The 25,757-nt window shown below is 38.1% G+C and overlaps 2 protein-coding genes across 2 annotated transcripts; both read left to right on the forward strand.

The window, feature by feature from the left end:
* The first annotated feature begins 581 nt into the window (after positions 1–581).
* On the forward strand, positions 582–21,241 carry LOC309510771 (myelin-associated glycoprotein). Its single transcript, XM_082185660.1, has 10 exons — positions 582–656; positions 892–948; positions 1,178–1,525; positions 1,627–1,787; positions 1,873–2,020; positions 3,467–3,736; positions 4,774–4,867; positions 20,052–20,070; positions 20,282–20,359; positions 21,019–21,241. The coding sequence occupies exons 2-10, from the start codon at positions 903–905 to the stop codon at positions 21,091–21,093; spliced, it is 1,239 nt and encodes a 412-aa protein (XP_082041786.1). The 5' UTR covers positions 582–656; positions 892–902; the 3' UTR covers positions 21,094–21,241.
* Positions 21,242–21,716: 475 nt separating this feature from the next.
* LOC309510740 (uncharacterized protein) lies at positions 21,717–25,150 on the forward strand (the record flags this gene model as incomplete). Its single annotated transcript, XM_082185607.1, has 4 exons — positions 21,717–21,744; positions 23,631–23,770; positions 23,901–24,110; positions 24,220–25,150. 4 exons carry the CDS (start codon positions 21,717–21,719, stop codon positions 24,283–24,285), a joined length of 444 nt encoding a protein of 147 aa, XP_082041733.1. The 3' UTR covers positions 24,286–25,150.
* Between the last annotated feature and the right edge of the window lie 607 nt (positions 25,151–25,757).

The raw sequence follows: 25,757 nt of genomic DNA on the forward strand, positions 1-25,757 counted from the left end.
GGGGTTTGTCTCATTCAAACCTGAGTTTATTCCTAAAATGTCTTTTCTGACTGTCAACAGTATTTTCTTTTTATGGAGTGATTAAGAAAAGATATCCAGAATCCCCTCTATAAAAACTTGAACTCTAATGTCAACAAAATGAAACTTTAACTGGCTTTATTTAATGTTAATATTTTTGTTCGTATGAAAATTAGCACATACTTACTTTGATCGTTTGCATATTTAAACATAAAATTTCAGAAAAATATTACAAAATGATTATATAAATGTACTGTAATTAATACTGGGTAAGTATGGTGATTATGTATTTCCCTATTCGCCCTGTGGTGAATGTTGTTGTCTTGTTGTTAGCCTGATTGATTTGTATGTTAAAGTGGAAAAAAAAATTCTTATTGGAAGCTTTAAGATAATATACAGGTAAGATTATAAAATATACGCACCATATTTCAAATCACACAACTGTATATTTTACATAAAATTCCTTTTAAACATATTTGACCCAAAAAAAGGAAGAACAAATGTTTTCCTGTTTCACAATTTTTTTTGTAATAATAAAAAAAATTTGGACAAAACTAATGATGAAACTCTAGTTTTTCCAGTTCCAGTTCCAGTAATTCATTAAGTTGCGGAGTGACTGTCTGACAGTTCTGCATCAGGTAAAAGTTTCTGATTATTTCTGATTTCAAAACAAAAAATCTGTAGAAATAAAGTAAAAATCTGTAATAATCAGTTTTAATCTAACAATTTAAGTTGTTAAGTGTTCCTTTACAATCTATGTATGTACCAATGTTGGTCTACACAAAGTCAAAAAGACAAAAAAGGAACAAAGCCTAAAAAGCTACATCTGTTTTCTTGACTGTATTTGCTCATTATGTGTGTGTTTTTTTCCAGATTTCAGCAGCATGAGTGGACCTAAAATCTTGGTTATCATAATCTGGATATTGAGAGGTGAGAGATTTGGTGTTGTTGATCTGTTGGGTTTGAAATATAAGCCAAGATAGTTTTAGATTAATGAGTAAATACTGAATGAGTGTTTATGTCGAAATGGTGCTATTTAAAAGGATGGGTGACAGTTTAACTCGCACTTCTATTGTGTTGTAAAGTTAAGCAGCTCAATGCTTTGGCATGCACTGTATTAAACTAATGTAGAACATGTCCTGTGTGTTTATGCATGAAGGTGCTGAAAGCAACACATGGGAAATTAAGATGCCTCAGAATATAGATGCGATAACTGGCTTCTGTGTTCAAATCCCATGTCAGTTTGAGATCCCTGACTCATTCAAAAAGTCCCTAAACAACTCTGTAGAGGCAATATGGAGAAAAACAACCACAGAAGGAGCAAGCGTGCTCAGTTCGGACTTGTTTCTAAAAGGAAATGTGATTGGCAACATCTTAAACAAAAATTGCACTACAGTGTTTCGCAACTTTCCTGCTGGATTCAGTAACATGTATTTCTTCAGACTTCAGGGTCCTGAACCTCTCATGTATACTTTTCAGCAAGGAGTGAACATCACAGTACATAAAGGTTGGAATCCTTATTTTAGCCTTTTTTTGGGAGGGAGTGGTTTGGGGCATTACGGGGTGGGTGAACACAGTTAATGTCTTAATGCTCTTCTTAATTCCCAGACGTTCCACCGCCTATCCTGAGCCCACATGTTCAGGTGCTGGAAGTTCTAGAGGGCACCAAGTTGACATTGACCTGTTCCACTGTGATCTCATGTCCCTCAATACAACCTCTGATGCAGTGGAACCCGCAACTAGGAGAACAGCTCACACCAGCCCTGCAGGTGAAATGTAATTTCAGGCAAATCATGATGATTGTAAGTACAGATCTGCGTCCTGATGCTTTAAACTTTTTTTTTCTTTCTTAAGGAGGATGAATTTGGACAGACAATGATGGTCTCCTCTCAGATGTTCAATGCTACGCCTCTAAATGACCACCTTAAAGTCTCCTGCACTCTTTTGTACTCCCAGGGCGCCAAAAGACCAGTTGAGACCAGCATTCTCCTCAGAGTGCTTTGTATGTGAAACAGAGAGAAAGGAAAGCCAGCATAAAGCATAAAAGCAATTATTTTTATGTATTATATTGGCCCGATCCCAAATGGAACCCTAAAGCCCAAAGTATCCATCTTATTTTGCCGCCATTTGTAATTTTAATGTGTCTTGCTTCCGGTGTCATTCGCTACCAGTTATTTTTAGCTGTACAAAAGAGCTCCTTATGCTGCTTGATATTGCAAACTGGTATTTCTTACCATTTTATTTTAATGTAGGCTATAGTGTCTCAATTAAACACGCTGGTTTGTAGCGCAAACAGTTTTACAGTTAACTGTACTTTGATATATTATTTTCCTTATTACCCTATAGACCTTATGTAGCCCCGCCCCTTTTCAGCGCCGCGCTCGTTGTCTTTTGACTTCCGGTCTGTATTTTCACAGCGATCTTGCGTATTTATGAATGAACGGCTCGCTTTAAAATCTTCCCGGTCTACTGACATTTGTTAAGACATCTGCTTTAAACATTACAATCCTCATGATAACTTTCGTTAACTTTACATTAAGTAAATCCACTTCAAAAGCTAATTACTCCTGGACACCAATGCCATAGAAATATACAGAGCGACGAAACGAGGGCGCCGCCATCTTTAGAATATTGTCTTTTAACTTCCGTTTTTGCGGTCGCTCTGTATATTTCTATGGCATTGCTGTCCAGGAGTAATTCTCTTTTGAAGTGGATTTACTTAATGTAAAGTTAACGAAAGTTATCATGAGGACTGTGATGTTTAAGCAGATGACTTAACAAATGTCAGTCGACCGGGAAGATTTTAAAACGAGCCGTTCATTAATAAACACGCAGAATCGCTGTGAAAAAACAGACCGGAAGTCAAAATACAACGAGCGCAGCGCTGAAAAGGGGCGGGGCTACATAGCGGCTCAGAAATTGAAAGTCTCGCGCATTCACAGAAAACACCTTACTTCCGTTTTGAAAAATAAGGGGGATAGGGCAGTAGCCTAGTCCGGTTTTTACGTGTAGCATACGTTTGGGTCCACGTACCATGATGCCAATTTCATCACCAGAATAGCACTGTAAGAAAAAGCGTGTATCGAAGACACATGTCAGCTGCAAAGAGAGCGTCTTCTCACGCTCATGACCAAACGACTGTGCTTTGAAAGGCTCGCGCTTAGACGTTAAGTCCACAAGACCGCAAGTGCACATGAAGTGTGCCATTTGGCACAGGGCCATTCAGTACATTGCTGTAAAATGTACTTATCCGATTGGTGACCTAGAAATAGTACAGAATGTTAATTATTATTCAATTAACATCATAGTGTTTTTATTAAAAAAAATTATTCAAGACATTCTGTTAATTTAAAATTATATTTTGAATCTCAGTTTTTTTATGTGGTCTCAGACTTGTTTAAGCAAGTATTATGTACAATAAAGGACACAGGTCAATCTTCTCTTTCAGATGCTCCCAAAAACACCATAGCCCTTGTGAGTCCATCTGGTCCAGTGTCTGAAGGCAGTGTGGTGATCCTGAGCTGTCACAGTGATGCCAACCCTGCAGTCATACGCTATGAGTGGTACAAAGACAGTGGATCCGGGAAGCTAGAGTTGCAGAATCTAGGACAGACTCTAACAATAATAGCCAGAAGTAATGTTCAGGGTCTGTATGTCTGCAAGGTCTACAACAACCACGGGACCGACCAGTCGAGGGCTGTCGCTGTGGGCATAAACAGTAAATATCTTGCTTTTAGCAGAACCTTTACTAAGTTAGTTAACTTTAACATTTCTTTTCAGAACCTTGGGTTTTTGCTAGCAAACGAGCTACTTTTTTCAAGGAATATCAGTGTAACATGATAAAACTGAGCGACCTGAGCTGAGGTAGGCTAATAAACAAGTGCATGCTAAAATATCAATTCTCTTTCTTACGCGAAGCATCGGGAGGTCCGATTCATTTTAGTGATTTGATTTATTTGGTTGGTTCATTTAATCAATCATTCACAATTTATTTGAATCCCTGAACAGATTGCACTGCATATTATGTCTTCTTTTTTGTAGCAATATATACAAAATGTTGCTAAATAATATAGCTTATATAAAATAATATAGCTTATATTTAATTCTATTATTTTTATTAGCAAGCAAGCAAGCGCTGTTGCCGGAATAATTGACTCAATATCAAACACAAGACATAAAATGTCAAATCTTAACGAGCATTGGAGAATTCTAGTAAGTAAACAGGAAAAAATATGATTTCAATGTGTATTCAATTTAAGGGGCAACGGAAAAAAAAAATTGTTTACATGTCTAGGAGTTTTCTGTATGGTTTCTTTTCATCATCTTGGACATCTTTATGTGTCATTGACCCATAATCACTTTAGTACAGTGATTTCATCTATGCTTCACTAATGATGAATGTGATTCATGAAAAATTCTTTGGATGGCAGTGTTGATGTGGCTGCATTGGGAGGAATAACTGGACACTGGGTTAGATCTGGGTGTAAACAAGCAATTAAATTAGAAACTACAACCAAACCACATCAAAATACATTTCTATGATTATCAGTGGGCAATTCGTTGATGTGTAAACTTGCTAACCTTAGAATGTTCATTCTCAGACCATGTGTAACTGCAATGTGGAAGTTTGAACTTCCGTTATGTATCTCCTTGGGTGTTCTTGTGGTATGCAAGGAAATAAGCTGTTTTATATGTCATAATTTAGTGACCTAAAACCAGATGAACCTTTTTTCTCTCTCTTTCTGTCTGATTCAGGTAGCCAGTGCTCCATTGCACTGTACATTATATGTGGACTTCTGACGCTTTTCTTAATTGTCATTACTGCAGTGGATTTGGTCAAATACAAAAGGTGGGTTTTGAAAAAAGATTGCAAACAGCAAGAACTTTGACATGATGTTCAGCCTGTTTTTAAGTATGATTTAGTGTAAGAAGATCAGCTTCACTGATATATGTAATGTCCCGGTGGAACGGACGTTGGCCAGTGTTATGGCAGTTTAATTCACTAAACAATCATCTTTGGCGTAAGAGACAGTCTGGAATCAAATGATCATTAAAAAGTAATTTATTATCTTGCAAGAGGCCCAATTGCCACACAGAGGTAGTCAGTACAGTCTGTGGAACAAGTGCGACCAGGAGGGAGGGGCAGGCCAGTCTTTATACTCTGTTATTGTTATCTTCCAAGGTTCTTTAAACTCCAGAGATGGATAAGACACTCCACCAGTGATCCTATTATACACTGAACTTTAGTTTAGCTTAACTTACAGTCTGCAAGTCCTAAATTGGACAGCCCTTTGACCTTAGGGGTCAGGGCTTCAGCCTTCAAAGCTCTCCCCCTCTTCTCCTGCTTCGCAGGCGTTTCACATCAATCATTATATCACATAGTCAGCAACACACATAGTAGTCAATCTAGTGTATGTTAATGAAAATCAAAGTAAGTAATGAAAATCAAAAATCTCCCATTACACTCCTCCCTTTTTATCATTCATTGATAATTGTTTCATCAAAAACACTCACACAGTACTAATAATCATAATGAAACGTACCAAGTTCAAGTCTTACATCACACTTATACTTCTCATTTCTCAATTTCATATAACTGATCATACTCTTAAACTTAGCAGACAAAAAGATTAAAATTAAAACTATTAGGCAAAACATTAGAATTAAAACTAGTTTGAAAAAAGATTAAAATTAAATAAGCTCAGGCTATTTTTTCAGGGATAGACCCTTAATTTTACAGCAAGCAGATAAAGGTTTATTCTGGAACCGGGCTAGACGAACGAGCTCTGTCATTGCATCCCCAACACTATAGGTCGGACCCTCAGTCATTACAGTATAAACAAGAAAAAGTTTGATTAATATTTAGTAGGAAAACAAAACATGCTATAAAAACACAGATAAAGTAGATAGGAAAACTCCTCATATTCAAACCCTGTCCTTGTATGCCATCTCGTAACACGGATGGCTACTGCTTTTAACCCTCTTTACATATCATCATCGTTCTAAAAAATAAAAACATCAGAAAAATTCAACAAAAATGAAATAAGAAAAATAAAAACATAAACAGAAAACATAAAAAAACATTCATTTACCACATGTTACGATAGCTTCCGCTATCAGTTTCAAAGTCACATTTTGTTCACCAGTTTCATCATCAGAATGGACTGTCATTTTCGCCAATTGAACATTCATTCCCGCACTCATATTCACCCATGAATAACAAAATTATCAGAATAACACATACAATCATAACCTATACATTCAGCCTTTTCCATTAATCCACGCCCATCCACATATTTCCTAACCATTTTTTGTTAACTTTTAATTCCATCGGGCAATGGTTTTACTTAGTAAGCTCTATTTAATACCCTATTTAATAAAATCTAACCCTAAGAGTCATCATTGAATAGATTTTCTACTTTCCCTGAAAACATTTGCACCAATCAAATCATTAGATCCATATCAATACTAAGCCCTAGTTTGATTTAATCAAATAAAATCATCAAAATCATCACAAAACAAATTATTCTGCTAAACTTAAACCATTAGTTGGTCCACATCCTCCTCCAGGTGTGTTGATCATCTCGTTCGCCCCATGGACATTCCGTCTTCACCAATATGACACTTTGCGTGCCGTTGCAATGGGCTTTCCCTCGCTGGCAAGGGAGGTACGTTACTAGCACGTCCTTGATCCCTCACTGCCCTCCGCGTCGGCGCGTGGGGTTGCTGAGGTTGGTTGGTGTAGTCTAAGGTGAGAGGCGTGGACCCAGGTTTCACCCTCTCCAACCACTTTGCGTGCATTACAAGATTTTCCCTCAGATCCCGACCGCACCTCCGCTGGACTGAACCATTTCCTGCCTGCTGTCACCTGTGAATGCAGACCCTAGCTATTTTGTTATTGACCGCTTGTCTTGCCGGTCGTCCCTTTTGGTGTGACCTGTCGAATCAACAGCCTGAAACATATTGTCACCAGATAATTGTGCTCACTGAATAGCACTCAGGGTCCTTGTTTTACCTGAAAAACACTCAACCCACTTTGCTCATGTCAACAAAACAATATTTCTACATTTGGAACAGAATCAGTTCTGTTCGACACAATCCATCCTGACATTCTGCCCTGTATCAAAAGTCTGCATGCTCTGTAAAGAAATACAAATGTCGAGGTTACTGTCAGATAGTAAAGTACGTAGTTTCTTTTGTCTGCGGTGCTGCCGCGGCCTTCGCTGCCACATCTGCCCTGGCGTTCCCTGTTGAAACAGTCCCTATTATTAGCACACACATACAACACTTTTGTTAGGGAGAAGAATGACTTTTTGCAGGGTTTTTTCCCCCAGACATCTTTCTCTGCCTCTGAAACAAAACATTACATTCTTCACTCCAAGCCACAATCTCATCTTCTTATCGAAGTATTTGAAGGACAGCGGCCCTCAGTTTCACTGCATATCCTGCCTTTCAGGCCTGTTGTTTTGGTCTCTTAAGTCAGTCATCAACAAACATTTTCCAATGTCAAAGTCATCAATTGTTTCTATCAGGTCAGGTCGTGGTGTACAGACTTGGTCAGTATCAGTCAAACAACATTCTCCTTCTTTGTTCAGTTCACAATATTCATAAATATGAAGGGCTCTCTGGATAAGTTGATATTGCCTTCGCCAATGTGTCACTTTTGTTGTTGCCATCAAATCTGTACCATTTTCTCAACTCATAATGGATGACAATCTGCAACTTCACAATTCAGATTTACATAAATACTTAAACTGATCCAGAAAGTAATTCAAATCAACACCATAAATGTAAAAAATAATTACTGCCAGACAGTGCTTGATGACTAATCACCTTAAAGCTTGCCCCGTGTTCTGTATTGTCTTTTCATCAGATTTTTGGCTTCTTTAAAATTTGTCATTTGCCTTAACGGAATAGCTCCCCTAAACAAACACATACCAAACATGAATTAACACTCATAAAACATACAATGCTGTCACCGCCAAACAAACACACACGCATACCTGACTATGAACCGCTCATATTCTCATATTCATATCTTTTGGTGTTTACTCTAAACATATTTAAATTTTAAATAAGATTTTAAACTTCTCATTTTCCTGTAGCTTTGATCTAATTTTACATGGTCTCTTAACCAGTTTCAAAGCACGTCTGTTCATTATTCATTTTCTCTTAGAAAAGTCAGCTGGGTTGTTCTTGTTCATTATCATTATTTTGCTTCAGCTTGCTTTATCAGGCCGATAACAGAAAGACAGACAGAGTACCCTTCCTCCACTCAGCAGTCTCTCTCACTATAAACAAATAATCTTTTCAACAGCCCCCTAAGACTGTAACTAAATAAATCATAGTCTAGAACCCTTAATAGTTCACAAATTTTAAAATACAAATGTTTAACTCAAATTAGTACCATTACAACAATCTAAAATACATTATGCTATGAGCATTTCTAAGGTTATCTTTAGTTTAAATACTCCATTCCCCAAACCTTTGTTATCCAGAAATTTCTCTTAACTCATCACAAGCTGTCTTCATCTTTAGCCACCAACATGTCTAATGACCTTCAGGAGTTAAAACTATCTTACAGACATATTATTTCAATATCAACACTTCTATAATTTTCCCTTGCCCATAAGGCAACCAGCATCATGTTCCTGACATAAATTAAGTTTTGTTACTGTCTCCACAACAAATAATGACAGTCCCCTCATGGTCTCAGCTGGCTCTTGAAAGCCCATTCCCATTAGCTCTTAATCTATAATTTTCTTCTCTTCAGGGTGTTGTCCCCTGGCATAGTTGCAGACACTTGTCATAATGAAAAACAAGCCATACAATAAATGCAGTTTTTCTGGTGAGTGGTATTAGAGGGACTCACATTTTCTGGGTCAGGCGTGCCGTAACTCCTCACAGCCCATCCGTCCTCTCAGTGATCTGCGGATGCTGCTGGCCACTCACAGTCACCTGCTCAACTCTAATACCCATCTCACATAAAACACCTCCATTCGGAGATGCCCAGTGTCGGCGTGACCCCCTGCCTTAGGTTGACCTCTGGCCAAAGGTTCTTACCCGTCCTTGAGTAGTCACTTCGTGCACACTGGTAACCGCTCTTTCCCATCACAAAATCAGTTTTTCCCCAACAGACTCAGTTGTTTTCTGGAGCTTAGGAAAGGCACATTCAAGAGTCACCAGAGCACTCTGGACTGCCTAATAGTGTTAACACAGGGAGACAGGTTAATAACAACAGTATTTAATCACAAAAATCTGTTAAATCTGTCCGAATCAGCAAAATCTCAGTCAATTTTAATCATATCCGTCTATTCAGTGTACTGTTACATCTGTAGCCATAGCCATCAGCCCTGTTTCATGGTGGAGGCTAAAATCAGACAAAGAAGTTACTGGTCCTGAATTAAACTAGTCAAAAACGTCCCTTCTATCGTTTAAGACTTCTTTAAAGTCATTCAGTTTTACTTTTAAACATTTACAAACTTCCCTTCAAATGTATGAAATGCCTGTAGCATGATTTCTTTTAACATCTCCATATCTGTGGTTTTCAACTAAAACACTGTGCCTTACTATAAATAGCTTATTATCATTTATGACACAGGCTCAGATAACAGCTTTTAGCTGACATTGAATGAGAGAGAGACCCTGAAGCATTTAGGACTGGTACACTGCACTCTCATAAATTTCTAAAATCAAACTTTATCTACCATCTTTTAACTCTAGCCCAGCATAAGGCATCTTTGCCAGAAATGACATGCGTTTTCAAATAAACATAATTCTTATATTTGTCTTTTGCCCACATCAGGGAATTTAGACATTACAAATTTCCACTCAGATTGTGTCTCTGTCGCACTGGCCATTTCAGCCACAGCACACACCAGATTCAGATAAGCAAACTGTTTCAGCCAATCACAAGCTTATCTTCTTAAAGCAAAACATCAGCTCCTAGTTCTTTCATGGTCAACACTATTCCTCCACGTTCACGTTCAAACAATCTGTTTGTTTAATCAGATGCATTTCTACACATTTTACATTTAGCAACTGTTAATCCAGTAATACTGCGTCTACTTATTTGATCACATTTCATCTAAATTTTAGTTGTCAGCCTGTATTCATCAATTCACTAGCTCTTTCCTTCAAAAGGATTCCCGACTTAAATCTTTCAACCTTCTTTTAACCTTCAATCTTCTTACGACTTCCATCTATCCACTTTCCTTTAACTTTCTTTTCTACCTCACTTACTCGTACGTTCTTTTCACTTTCTTTAACACTGCGTTCACATTCTTAGTTCTTTCTCAGACTACTTTCAAACCCACATTAATACACGTCACTTTCACATTATCACTTTCTTTTCTGAGTGTCCATTTACAATTACGGGCTAAATGGCCCTGCTGACCACAATTAAAACACTCTCTTTGCCTATAGTTTTATCTGAGCTTTCAAACGGCTCCAACTTACTGCACACCCTTGAAGCAGTGTGTCCCGATCAGGAATGTAAACAGAGCAACTGATAAGCAGTTCTCTGTATTCTTTTGACAGTCCACCAGTGGCGGATTCAATTGCAATAGCCGCATCATAATCTTCATCATTATCATTGGCAGCACATTAATTTTCATAAGCTGCACAGAAAATCACCCAACATTTACTTGCTTTTTTTTTTTTTTTATCATCGGAAGCAATACAAGGCTAAAAATGAAAAATGTTCAGTTTCTTTCTTTGTTTTAGCCAGTCAAGTTGTTGTTTAAATTTCCAAACACAATCAAAACCCTGACTACCATTTACTTAATAATTTCTCCTCATTTCTTTGAAGTGAGCTTCAGAGCACAGCTGCTTACAGCGTTTGCTCTCTTCTGTCCTCTATCAAATGGTTAGTCTGCATATTCAACTTAATGTTATCATTATTTTCTCAGTCCCTAAAATGCACAGACAGCCATTATAGCTGCCTCCTTGATTGATGACGAAAATTCTCTAGACATCATTATTTTACCAATAAAATATATAATTGTTCCCCATTCTTCTTAATAAAACCTTTTTTCATTCCTCATCTTTATATCACTTAATTTGACTTGCATGCATTTTGCCCATAATTTTCTTCATTGCACAGTATACCGGTGTGCAGTATTTACTATTAGATGTCCCCATAATGGCTGTTATTTTCCTTCTTTCACTATTGCATGTGGATTTTACTTCAGCGCGCTTACTCTAATTTTCACCCGAAATCAGGAAAGGTTGGAATTAATCTCTGCTTACTTTCAATTTCTTTCCCTGGAATTCCTCCAGCGATCAATTATTTCAGCCCCTATTAATTTCAATAACGAGTACTCGGCTTCGGTCTGGACAATCGCTTGACCTGCCTAGGTCTCAATTTCCTCGCCATTTTTAAAAGCCTTCCCTTCCTCGTACCACAGCTCTAGTTTCAGTTCTCAAATACAGCCACTATGGTTCACCCACAAAATTTTCTTTTCAAAATCCCCAAATGAAAAATAAATTTGCTGTCTCTTACCCAAGATTTTCTGTTGCCACCTGGATTCTTTCTGATTCCAGTGGAGTTCCTCCTGGCCCTGATAGCAGTTGGCTCTTCTCTCTCAATTCTGCGAGGTAAGACTAAAGCCTGGTGCTTCAGGATGATCAGTCGTCAATCCGCTTTACTCAGGGCCAGAAGAAACCGCCATGGAATCCCACTTCTGACACCAACTGTTATGGCAGTTTAATTCACTAAACAATCATCTTTGGCGTAAGAGACAGTCTGGAATCAAATGATCATTAAAAAGTAATTTATTATCTTGCAAGAGGCCCAATTGCCACACAGAGGTAGTCAGTACAGTCTGTGGAACAAGTGCGACCAGGAGGGAGGGGCAGGCCAGTCTTTATACTCTGTTATTGTTATCTTCCAAGGTTCTTTAAACTCCAGAGATGGATAAGACACTCCACCAGTGATCCTATTATACACTGAACTTTAGTTTAGCTTAACTTACAGTCTGCAAGTCCTAAATTGGACAGCCCTTTGACCTTAGGGGTCAGGGCTTCAGCCTTCAAAGCTCTCCCCCTCTTCTCCTGCTTCGCAGGCGTTTCACATCAATCATTATATCACATAGTCAGCAACACACATAGTAGTCAATCTAGTGTATGTTAATGAAAATCAAAGTAAGTAATGAAAATCAAAAATCTCCCATTACACTCCTCCCTTTTTATCATTCATTGATAATTGTTTCATCAAAAACACTCACACAGTACTAATAATCATAATGAAACGTACCAAGTTCAAGTCTTACATCACACTTATACTTCTCATTTCTCAATTTCATATAACTGATCATACTCTTAAACTTAGCAGACAAAAAGATTAAAATTAAAACTATTAGGCAAAACATTAGAATTAAAACTAGTTTGAAAAAAGATTAAAATTAAATAAGCTCAGGCTATTTTTTCAGGGATAGACCCTTAATTTTACAGCAAGCAGATAAAGGTTTATTCTGGAACCGGGCTAGACGAACGAGCTCTGTCATTGCATCCCCAACACTATAGGTCGGACCCTCAGTCATTACAGTATAAACAAGAAAAAGTTTGATTAATATTTAGTAGGAAAACAAAACATGCTATAAAAACACAGATAAAGTAGATAGGAAAACTCCTCATATTCAAACCCTGTCCTTGTATGCCATCTCGTAACACGGATGGCTACTGCTTTTAACCCTCTTTACATATCATCATCGTTCTAAAAAATAAAAACATCAGAAAAATTCAACAAAAATGAAATAAGAAAAATAAAAACATAAACAGAAAACATAAAAAAACATTCATTTACCACATGTTACGATAGCTTCCGCTATCAGTTTCAAAGTCACATTTTGTTCACCAGTTTCATCATCAGAATGGACTGTCATTTTCGCCAATTGAACATTCATTCCCGCACTCATATTCACCCATGAATAACAAAATTATCAGAATAACACATACAATCATAACCTATACATTCAGCCTTTTCCATTAATCCACGCCCATCCACATATTTCCTAACCATTTTTTGTTAACTTTTAATTCCATCGGGCAATGGTTTTACTTAGTAAGCTCTATTTAATACCCTATTTAATAAAATCTAACCCTAAGAGTCATCATTGAATAGATTTTCTACTTTCCCTGAAAACATTTGCACCAATCAAATCATTAGATCCATATCAATACTAAGCCCTAGTTTGATTTAATCAAATAAAATCATCAAAATCATCACAAAACAAATTATTCTGCTAAACTTAAACCATTAGTTGGTCCACATCCTCCTCCAGGTGTGTTGATCATCTCGTTCGCCCCATGGACATTCCGTCTTCACCAATATGACACTTTGCGTGCCGTTGCAATGGGCTTTCCCTCGCTGGCAAGGGAGGTACGTTACTAGCACGTCCTTGATCCCTCACTGCCCTCCGCGTCGGCGCGTGGGGTTGCTGAGGTTGGTTGGTGTAGTCTAAGGTGAGAGGCGTGGACCCAGGTTTCACCCTCTCCAACCACTTTGCGTGCATTACAAGATTTTCCCTCAGATCCCGACCGCACCTCCGCTGGACTGAACCATTTCCTGCCTGCTGTCACCTGTGAATGCAGACCCTAGCTATTTTGTTATTGACCGCTTGTCTTGCCGGTCGTCCCTTTTGGTGTGACCTGTCGAATCAACAGCCTGAAACATATTGTCACCAGATAATTGTGCTCACTGAATAGCACTCAGGGTCCTTGTTTTACCTGAAAAACACTCAACCCACTTTGCTCATGTCAACAAAACAATATTTCTACATTTGGAACAGAATCAGTTCTGTTCGACACAATCCATCCTGACATTCTGCCCTGTATCAAAAGTCTGCATGCTCTGTAAAGAAATACAAATGTCGAGGTTACTGTCAGATAGTAAAGTACGTAGTTTCTTTTGTCTGCGGTGCTGCCGCGGCCTTCGCTGCCACATCTGCCCTGGCGTTCCCTGTTGAAACAGTCCCTATTATTAGCACACACATACAACACTTTTGTTAGGGAGAAGAATGACTTTTTGCAGGGTTTTTTCCCCCAGACATCTTTCTCTGCCTCTGAAACAAAACATTACATTCTTCACTCCAAGCCACAATCTCATCTTCTTATCGAAGTATTTGAAGGACAGCGGCCCTCAGTTTCACTGCATATCCTGCCTTTCAGGCCTGTTGTTTTGGTCTCTTAAGTCAGTCATCAACAAACATTTTCCAATGTCAAAGTCATCAATTGTTTCTATCAGGTCAGGTCGTGGTGTACAGACTTGGTCAGTATCAGTCAAACAACATTCTCCTTCTTTGTTCAGTTCACAATATTCATAAATATGAAGGGCTCTCTGGATAAGTTGATATTGCCTTCGCCAATGTGTCACTTTTGTTGTTGCCATCAAATCTGTACCATTTTCTCAACTCATAATGGATGACAATCTGCAACTTCACAATTCAGATTTACATAAATACTTAAACTGATCCAGAAAGTAATTCAAATCAACACCATAAATGTAAAAAATAATTACTGCCAGACAGTGCTTGATGACTAATCACCTTAAAGCTTGCCCCGTGTTCTGTATTGTCTTTTCATCAGATTTTTGGCTTCTTTAAAATTTGTCATTTGCCTTAACGGAATAGCTCCCCTAAACAAACACATACCAAACATGAATTAACACTCATAAAACATACAATGCTGTCACCGCCAAACAAACACACACGCATACCTGACTATGAACCGCTCATATTCTCATATTCATATCTTTTGGTGTTTACTCTAAACATATTTAAATTTTAAATAAGATTTTAAACTTCTCATTTTCCTGTAGCTTTGATCTAATTTTACATGGTCTCTTAACCAGTTTCAAAGCACGTCTGTTCATTATTCATTTTCTCTTAGAAAAGTCAGCTGGGTTGTTCTTGTTCATTATCATTATTTTGCTTCAGCTTGCTTTATCAGGCCGATAACAGAAAGACAGACAGAGTACCCTTCCTCCACTCAGCAGTCTCTCTCACTATAAACAAATAATCTTTTCAACAGCCCCCTAAGACTGTAACTAAATAAATCATAGTCTAGAACCCTTAATAGTTCACAAATTTTAAAATACAAATGTTTAACTCAAATTAGTACCATTACAACAATCTAAAATACATTATGCTATGAGCATTTCTAAGGTTATCTTTAGTTTAAATACTCCATTCCCCAAACCTTTGTTATCCAGAAATTTCTCTTAACTCATCACAAGCTGTCTTCATCTTTAGCCACCAACATGTCTAATGACCTTCAGGAGTTAAAACTATCTTACAGACATATTATTTCAATATCAACACTTCTATAATTTTCCCTTGCCCATAAGGCAACCAGCATCATGTTCCTGACATAAATTAAGTTTTGTTACTGTCTCCACAACAAATAATGACAGTCCCCTCATGGTCTCAGCTGGCTCTTGAAAGCCCATTCCCATTAGCTCTTAATCTATAATTTTCTTCTCTTCAGGGTGTTGTCCCCTGGCATAGTTGCAGACACTTGTCATAATGAAAAACAAGCCATACAATAAATGCAGTTTTTCTGGTGAGTGGTATTAGAGGGACTCACATTTTCTGGGTCAGGCGTGCCGTAACTCCTCACAGCCCATCCGTCCTCTCAGTGATCTGCGGATGCTGCTGGCCACTCACAGTCACCTGCTCAACTCTAATACCCATCTCACATAAAACACCTCCATTCGGAGATGCCCAGTGTCGGCGTGACCCCCTGCCTTAGGTTGACCTCTGGCCAAAGGTTCTTACCCGTCCTTGAGTAGTCACTTCGTGCACACTGGTAACCGCTCTTTCCCATCACAAAATCAGTTTTTCCCCAACAGACTCAGTTGTTTTCTGGAGCTTAGGAAAGGCACATTCAAGAGTCACCAGAGCACTCTGGACTGCCTAATAGTGTTAACACAGGGAGACAGGTTAATAACAACAGTATTTAATCACAAAAATCTGTTAAATCTGTCCGAATCAGCAAAATCTCAGTCAATTTTAATCATATCCGTCTATTCAGTGTACTGTTACATCTGTAGCCATAGCCATCAGCCCTGTTTCATGGTGGAGGCTAAAATCAGACAAAGAAGTTACTGGTCCTGAATTAAACTAGTCAAAAACGTCCCTTCTATCGTTTAAGACTTCTTTAAAGTCATTCAGTTTTACTTTTAAACATTTACAAACTTCCCTTCAAATGTATGAAATGCCTGTAGCATGATTTCTTTTAACATCTCCATATCTGTGGTTTTCAACTAAAACACTGTGCCTTACTATAAATAGCTTATTATCATTTATGACACAGGCTCAGATAACAGCTTTTAGCTGACATTGAATGAGAGAGAGACCCTGAAGCATTTAGGACTGGTACACTGCACTCTCATAAATTTCTAAAATCAAACTTTATCTACCATCTTTTAACTCTAGCCCAGCATAAGGCATCTTTGCCAGAAATGACATGCGTTTTCAAATAAACATAATTCTTATATTTGTCTTTTGCCCACATCAGGGAATTTAGACATTACAAATTTCCACTCAGATTGTGTCTCTGTCGCACTGGCCATTTCAGCCACAGCACACACCAGATTCAGATAAGCAAACTGTTTCAGCCAATCACAAGCTTATCTTCTTAAAGCAAAACATCAGCTCCTAGTTCTTTCATGGTCAACACTATTCCTCCACGTTCACGTTCAAACAATCTGTTTGTTTAATCAGATGCATTTCTACACATTTTACATTTAGCAACTGTTAATCCAGTAATACTGCGTCTACTTATTTGATCACATTTCATCTAAATTTTAGTTGTCAGCCTGTATTCATCAATTCACTAGCTCTTTCCTTCAAAAGGATTCCCGACTTAAATCTTTCAACCTTCTTTTAACCTTCAATCTTCTTACGACTTCCATCTATCCACTTTCCTTTAACTTTCTTTTCTACCTCACTTACTCGTACGTTCTTTTCACTTTCTTTAACACTGCGTTCACATTCTTAGTTCTTTCTCAGACTACTTTCAAACCCACATTAATACACGTCACTTTCACATTATCACTTTCTTTTCTGAGTGTCCATTTACAATTACGGGCTAAATGGCCCTGCTGACCACAATTAAAACACTCTCTTTGCCTATAGTTTTATCTGAGCTTTCAAACGGCTCCAACTTACTGCACACCCTTGAAGCAGTGTGTCCCGATCAGGAATGTAAACAGAGCAACTGATAAGCAGTTCTCTGTATTCTTTTGACAGTCCACCAGTGGCGGATTCAATTGCAATAGCCGCATCATAATCTTCATCATTATCATTGGCAGCACATTAATTTTCATAAGCTGCACAGAAAATCACCCAACATTTACTTGCTTTTTTTTTTTTTTTATCATCGGAAGCAATACAAGGCTAAAAATGAAAAATGTTCAGTTTCTTTCTTTGTTTTAGCCAGTCAAGTTGTTGTTTAAATTTCCAAACACAATCAAAACCCTGACTACCATTTACTTAATAATTTCTCCTCATTTCTTTGAAGTGAGCTTCAGAGCACAGCTGCTTACAGCGTTTGCTCTCTTCTGTCCTCTATCAAATGGTTAGTCTGCATATTCAACTTAATGTTATCATTATTTTCTCAGTCCCTAAAATGCACAGACAGCCATTATAGCTGCCTCCTTGATTGATGACGAAAATTCTCTAGACATCATTATTTTACCAATAAAATATATAATTGTTCCCCATTCTTCTTAATAAAACCTTTTTTCATTCCTCATCTTTATATCACTTAATTTGACTTGCATGCATTTTGCCCATAATTTTCTTCATTGCACAGTATACCGGTGTGCAGTATTTACTATTAGATGTCCCCATAATGGCTGTTATTTTCCTTCTTTCACTATTGCATGTGGATTTTACTTCAGCGCGCTTACTCTAATTTTCACCCGAAATCAGGAAAGGTTGGAATTAATCTCTGCTTACTTTCAATTTCTTTCCCTGGAATTCCTCCAGCGATCAATTATTTCAGCCCCTATTAATTTCAATAACGAGTACTCGGCTTCGGTCTGGACAATCGCTTGACCTGCCTAGGTCTCAATTTCCTCGCCATTTTTAAAAGCCTTCCCTTCCTCGTACCACAGCTCTAGTTTCAGTTCTCAAATACAGCCACTATGGTTCACCCACAAAATTTTCTTTTCAAAATCCCCAAATGAAAAATAAATTTGCTGTCTCTTACCCAAGATTTTCTGTTGCCACCTGGATTCTTTCTGATTCCAGTGGAGTTCCTCCTGGCCCTGATAGCAGTTGGCTCTTCTCTCTCAATTCTGCGAGGTAAGACTAAAGCCTGGTGCTTCAGGATGATCAGTCGTCAATCCGCTTTACTCAGGGCCAGAAGAAACCGCCATGGAATCCCACTTCTGACACCAACTGTTATGGCAGTTTAATTCACTAAACAATCATCTTTGGCGTAAGAGACAGTCTGGAATCAAATGATCATTAAAAAGTAATTTATTATCTTGCAAGAGGCCCAATTGCCACACAGAGGTAGTCAGTACAGTCTGTGGAACAAGTGCGACCAGGAGGGAGGGGCAGGCCAGTCTTTATACTCTGTTATTGTTATCTTCCAAGGTTCTTTAAACTCCAGAGATGGATAAGACACTCCACCAGTGATCCTATTATACACTGAACTTTAGTTTAGCTTAACTTACAGTCTGCAAGTCCTAAATTGGACAGCCCTTTGACCTTAGGGGTCAGGGCTTCAGCCTTCAAAGCTCTCCCCCTCTTCTCCTGCTTCGCAGGCGTTTCACATCAATCATTATATCACATAGTCAGCAACACACATAGTAGTCAATCTAGTGTATGTTAATGAAAATCAAAGTAAGTAATGAAAATCAAAAATCTCCCATTACACCAGTAAGAGCTGTGCGTGTAAACCTCACTCCCCTGGCCTCAAGTGGCCCTCCTCCCATGCCGGAGACACTGGTTCGAATACCGCTCGAAGCGGGTCGAGTAGGACCGGTTACATTTGGTGCCGTTAATCCGGATGGGAGTGAGGTTTAGGGGGTGAGTGTAACGGATGTAGGCCAGTAAGAGCCGTGCGTGTAAACCTCAATCCCCTGGCCTCAAGAGACACGCTAGCTCTGCTGTCTTTAACGTCCTTTTTTGAGCGTCCGCCTCCTACGCCGGAGACCCCAATTCAAATCCCGCTCTGAGCGGGTTGAATAGGACCGGTTACACAGGCAGACCTTTATTTCCTGTAAACATAAGATGTCACATTCTGACATGAATGGGGATGAGGTGAGGAACAATAGGTTAGGGTTTGACTGGTTTAAAAAGGTCTATAACATATCTAGGGAAAGATATATCCAGTAGCATGGCAGTAGCTCTGCTAATGCATTACCCCCCTCCCAGAAATTATTTTGATTTATATGTTACTTCAAAATGATTAAAAATAAATTGCCACCATTAGAGAAAGATGCATTTTGTGTAATTTGTAGTTACAGCATCCACCACCAGGGGCTAATGAGCCTATATGCCAACCATTCATCTTGACCCCTTTGGCATTTCTCCAGGTTTATTGACTTAGTTGCAAACATTTTTCATTGAACTCTTATTATACATATATTTTATGTAAAATTCAAATTCTAAAACCATCTAAATGATAGTCACACCTAAATGAATCACAAAAATATTGCAATAATGTTGTCACTTGTTTTTTATTCTAATCCTTGGAATTTTAATTGTTACTTAGGTTCTATGCAAAGTACTGGAAATGCTTTTAAGGTCTACATTAGTGAATGCATTAGCTAATATGAACTAACAATGAGCAACTTAATTTTTTCAAGTAAAAATAGTTATTTTTTGATTGCTCATGTTAGTTTACAGTGCATTAACAAATGTGAACTTTGGATTTTTAAAATGTATTAGTAAACGTTGAAATTAGCATTGACTACATGCTCTATCTGTATTGTTCATTGTTATTTAGTAACTAAAAACTAAAAAGAAACCTTATTGTAAACTCTTACCAAATTATTTTATTTCTTCTCTTTTCAGCCTGTTAAAAAGACTTCAAGTAAGTTTGACACCATCATAAATCATCAACAAGGTATAGAGCAGATTGTATTTATATCATAGCACAAACTTTGCTTTCGGTTAAATTTGCAGAGCACAAACTGGGTGTGGAAGATTTATTAGCAAAATAATGATATGGAAGAAATTCATGGGTTCAAAATATTTGTCATTTTCAAAGACCTTGCAATTGCATTTGTCTCTCGTGCTATTAGGAGTTTGAAGGCATGAGAGGATCCATGATGTATGCGACCCTCCACAGGACCAGTGACTCTGTTTACAATGTAATACAGGTCAGTGTTTTAGTATTGAAGGTTAATTTAGTTAAACCCCCCCCAAAAAAATAAAACATTCTTCTATTTGAACATGATATGCTTGGCATGCAAGTAGGCCTAAACTTTGAAAGATGCATTGAAGAATTGCTGCAACAGTTGCATTTTGTTATTTCTCTGGAAAACAGCAGTTGTATTCCATGTAAGTTGTGTTTAGATACACTATGGGGATTTTACCCATGACCTAATTAAATCAACCGTTAAATCAACAAGATTAATGGTTATCAATTTCCTGAGACAGGAAATAGATAGTTATATTTCTCAGAAAACAGTTGTGCAAGCATAATAATCACTGACAGACTGATCACTAGATGCTCTGCTGACATGTGCAAAAGCTTTGGGGTGTGAAGATAGAGGGGCAAAATTTGTCATGATTTCATATGAATTTCTGTATCATCAGTTCCATTACAAACCATAATGAAGACACTAAGATATCATAATTTGCCCCCCCTCCTCAAATTTATATGAAAGACTAAAATGTTTGTGTAACGATCATCAGTTTTCTCATCTGAAAAATTAGATATCTGAATTGTATACATTGTTAAAAAGTTAATATGTAGTGTATGACACACTGTATGCACTATGCATATACATATATTGTATATTTCTCTTTACTGCAGACGAGGGACAGAACTGAAGAGGACTACGAAAACAGAAACTTGAGAAAACATCAGCCCAGGTCGGAGAGAAGTTAGCTAGACACAAAATGCTGTGGTGCCCACGTTGGAGACAGATTCTAATCTGGACTGAGTCCTGTCTCATGTGGTTTTCTGCACTATATTTGTGTTTCGCATCTCTACTTTTGCTAACAATAAAATGGCAAAAGGCCATACTTTCATTCAACGAGGATGCATTGAATTAATTAAAAGTGACGGCAAAGACATTTATAATGTAGATTTATGAAATAAATACTATTTTAAACTTTCTAATCAAAGACTCCTGACAAAAATGATCAGTTTTCACAAAAATAAGCAGCACAACTGTTTTCCATATTGATAATAATAAGAAATGTTTCTTGAGCACCACATCAGCATATTAGAATGATTTCTGAACGATCATGTGACACTGAATACTGGAGTAGTGTAATGCAGACTTGGAGGTGGTTAAATCGAGATGGTTAATCGTACCGATTTTTAACAGCCTCTTAACTAACTCTTAATGATAGTGTGTAACTAATATGTATACATCTACATGTTAAAAACATCATAAAATATCATAGAAATAGAACAAAACATAATTTCTAGGCAGATCGGCAGGGTTGTAACTCTGTCCAAAACAAAGACTGAACAAAATGGGGCCATAGTTGTGAAATGGCATAATGGTTGTTTTGAAAAACAATAAGGAAGGTCTGAAATACTTTAATTTGTAGCAGACAAAATCTGCAAAAGGGTAAATTAAATGTTACAAATCATGTAAAGATTTGTTATCTTTTATTTGATAATTAAACAACATTTTATCAAGTTTTGATAACTGCCTTAATCTTTTAAACAACTGAGAAGATAGCGATCCAGCTAAAAATCACATTTAGTTTATACATCAGCATAGAGAGTCAACTTCAAGATTACTCGGTTAACAGTTCATCTATTATTGCCAAAATTATGAAGATCAGTCAAGAATATAAAATTATTGAAAATATTCAAATCAGAATGTAAGAAGGAGAATGGATAGTTCGTGCATCAAAAATGATATGATGCTAGCCTGACGTCGTCATACTCATACTGCTGATTATGGGGCGTGTTTCAACCGAACCAGGAAGGAAAATGCCTCTGCACTCAATTGGATAGACCTATAACCAATCAGAGCAACGGAGTAAGTGATGTATGTTTTTCATTCATGTTTCCGATCGACAAATGCCTTGATCGTGGTTCTCTGTTCCTCTTTTAAAATGAATGCGCTGTCGATATCTTCTATAACAGACGCGATGGCGGAATCTACACATAATGTTTTATAAACAAAGTTCGAGAGGAGCACGTTCAAATAATCAATCCAATCAACTTGTCATCAAACAATGACCGTCTGGTCTACACTATCAGCATGAGAGGAAGCATATATTTATTCACTTTGTCAACTCACCTAACATTCCATGACAGTTTTCAGCATCCCTCCACTCACTCTCGGCCTGTTCTTCCACAGCCTGGAATACGGGGGGAGCACTTTGGGTTCGGGCCGAATACCGAGCCCGCCCTCTCCTCAGACAGCACGCCAAATATGCATTTATTCTATCTGACTTATTTGTAAGTGTGACTGTGAACTCGTGAAATAACAATTCTCCAGCGGCAGTCATCTGTGTTGTAAACGAATTCAACCCAAGCGCTCGTTGGTGACGTGGATGATTACGTTACGTTGCTCATCTGTCCATCATCGTATAAAGCCCGCCCTGACAATTTGATTGGTCCGAACAATTTTTGTTCGGGCATAATCCAATTGTTAAGTCTGACGTCACGCGTGACGTTTAGCCTTTTCCGGGTCCAAGCGCTCCTCTCGTCCAGAATAAATGGTGGAACCTGTAAATTTATTTACGATCACGTCCTTCTTAGTGAGGCACCCTTGGCGGTCAAAAAGGGTTTAAATTCCTTTAACACCAACAGAGTGGTTAGTGTAGCTCATCACTCAGGTGGCATAATTAAGGGTAGAGTCCAGGCATCAATGAAAAAGAAGATTTACGAGGTTGAAGTGAGTTAGCTTGGGACACGGGCATTGTAAAAACACTCAATAATAACCAAAACACTAGCGAAAGCTGTAGGTAGGTAGAGAGGACCTGGACTTTGGACCCGGAAAGAGTATTATCGGAGAGTGGTTACGTCACGACTTAACAACCGAATAGCTCCTCAACGGAACGAGTCCTGGGGCCTATACCATGAAGCCGGTTTAGGTGGCTAGCCAGCTATGTTTCAGTTTAGTTCCCGCCAACCCTGGGTTTTAGGTACTATGAAAGTAGCTTGGCTTTAATCGGTGTTCGTCGCCATGGTATCTTACGCTGCACGGCTAACCTGCTCCGGGGCAGGTTATGTTCTGGATTCAAGATCTCAGACTGAAGTTTGACCAATCAGCTGAGAGCAAAGAAACATGTAGGTGACGTAACTTATTCCCAGTGTCTGGAGCACTTCGTAAAGAAAGAGTTTTTAGCATGACAAAATCCCCTTGCCTTTCCTGATAGTATTTGTATGAAAGATACAGATTTTCCGCGGAAGGAATGTCTTATCTTTGCGAACTTCTTGAGCCGCACATAAAGAATTTAACACGTCGAATTCATGCACTTACTGTACCGCAAATATTGCGTTGCGTTTTTTTGCAAGTGGTACATACTTGCACGGTGACGCACAGAAGCTCGGGGAAAACACGGTTTGTCGAGCCATTCGCAAGGTGGTCCTCGCTCTGCAGGAATAGTTTCATTAATAGTGTTCCCCGGAAATGTATTGACCATGTCCATAAAAGAGGGCTTTTATAAAATTGCCGGTAAGATATATTGATAGGGTGACATCACATGAACACATAAAAAAAAAAAAAGCAAATTTCACAAATGTACTATACTATACAATACATTTTGAGAATTATTTTAAATCTTTTTTATTATTATTCTGTTAATCTTATGATACGATTCCCTAGAGTCAATGCAACATGTATGCAGTCTATTGCTCCAATCTCCACTGCTCTAGGGGAACATGAGGCAGATTATGTTAATAGGAAGTCCTATCACAGCCTTAATGTTCAGGTAGAGATGATGTGAATATGTGAGATGATTATTTTCTGTGAGATGAATCTTTAAATTAATAGTAACATTAACAGATATAACAATGATCTACTAAACATTTAATCTGCAGACGACTTGTGGTCATGAACGTATGATCACAAGTTTGGATGCCAAATGGCCTGGCTCCAGTGCTTGACATGAATTTTCCGTGAGTCTTTGTTGTGTCAGCGCTTTGAGGAAAGCAAGTTAAATTTGATACAGTACAAAACACTGTTAATTTGAACTGAGATAGAAAAACCTACACAATAATCCCCTATCATGACCCTCAGACAGGGCCACAGCACCGCTTCAATGTGGCCCTCAGTAAAACCAGAGTGAAGATAGAGATGACCTCTCCCAGAGCGGACCACCCAGCTGGTGCAGATGTAGATGCAATCACCATACAATATTACACTTAATAAAAGCACATTGAAACTGCAGATAGGTCTCAAACTGTTTTATTGGTTTTGTGGGATGGGAGGGAGAAAGAGAGCAAGACAAAGTTGCATTAATAAATATTCATACTAAAGTGTTACTTGGTTAAATAAGTTCACATACTGAGATCAGTTTTATCCAGCTGTTTGATCTCCATTTTTTTTTTTTTTTTTTTTTTTTTGCCTCCTCAGCTCAGTCCAGCTCCTTTAGTGAACAGTCTAGTTCAAGACTCCTTTAGTGTGCAGTCTAATTCAAGACTCATTTTGTACAGGGCCCTGACTGAGTCTGTTTCCACCTGAAACATAATTCCACCACAAACATGATCATTACAAGTTTTCTGGAGGCTCATTAAATCACAAAAAGTTCCTTGACTTCCTACAAACACAGGACTGACTGTAATTTATGTCAAGGGTTTTAAATCCTTACCTTGTTCACATTTCTTCTGAAGCCCATTGAGGTAGAGGCCTCAGTTTCTGGGGCAGGTTGTGAAAAATCCTACAATAAAAGAGAAGTGTAAGGGCCAGTCCCTTTTTTATGCCACACATTCAAATGTTTGCCATAATAAAAAGCCCAGTGCATTCACCCCATCAACTGTCTCAGAACACAGACAGAGTGTCTTCATCATTTCCTCCACCCTAATAAATAAAAATAGGCCAATGTAAAGCATAACTGTTGTAAAGCAGGTTATGTTTGGTGTTCTGTCTGCTGCATACTGACCTCTGTGTGGGAGACTGTGGATGTGTGCTGGCTTCAACAGGGACACTGTATTTCCCTCTACTGCAGAACATACAGTCAGCCATATTTAAAACTTAAAAAAGTAGTAATGTATTGCACACGTACCCAGTGTTACTTGCTTAGAGGAGCCAGCACCAGGGTCAGATTGTACAGCACCTGTAATCCCATCCATGATCGGCCATCCCTTATTGCCTACTCAGAGCCAACTCCTCCGCCACAGTGTATTCTGGTTTTCTGAATTTAACTCTTTATTTCTGTTTGCTGCAAACAAGTGTTTGTGATAAAATGTTCACAAAAGTAATAAAAGGTTGTGGTAAATACTCGTCACCACTTTGAATTATATTTTTTATATTTTGCCTTTATCTGCTGCCAAGAACATTTGGAGTTGGGGTTGCATCTAAAAATCAATTAATCTTTCTTAGTACATGCACATTTTTATATATTATAAAAATAGGCTAT

This window comes from Leuciscus leuciscus (genome assembly GCF_965113295.1).
Source record: "Leuciscus leuciscus genome assembly, chromosome: 12".
Taxonomy (NCBI): domain Eukaryota; kingdom Metazoa; phylum Chordata; class Actinopteri; order Cypriniformes; family Leuciscidae; genus Leuciscus; species Leuciscus leuciscus.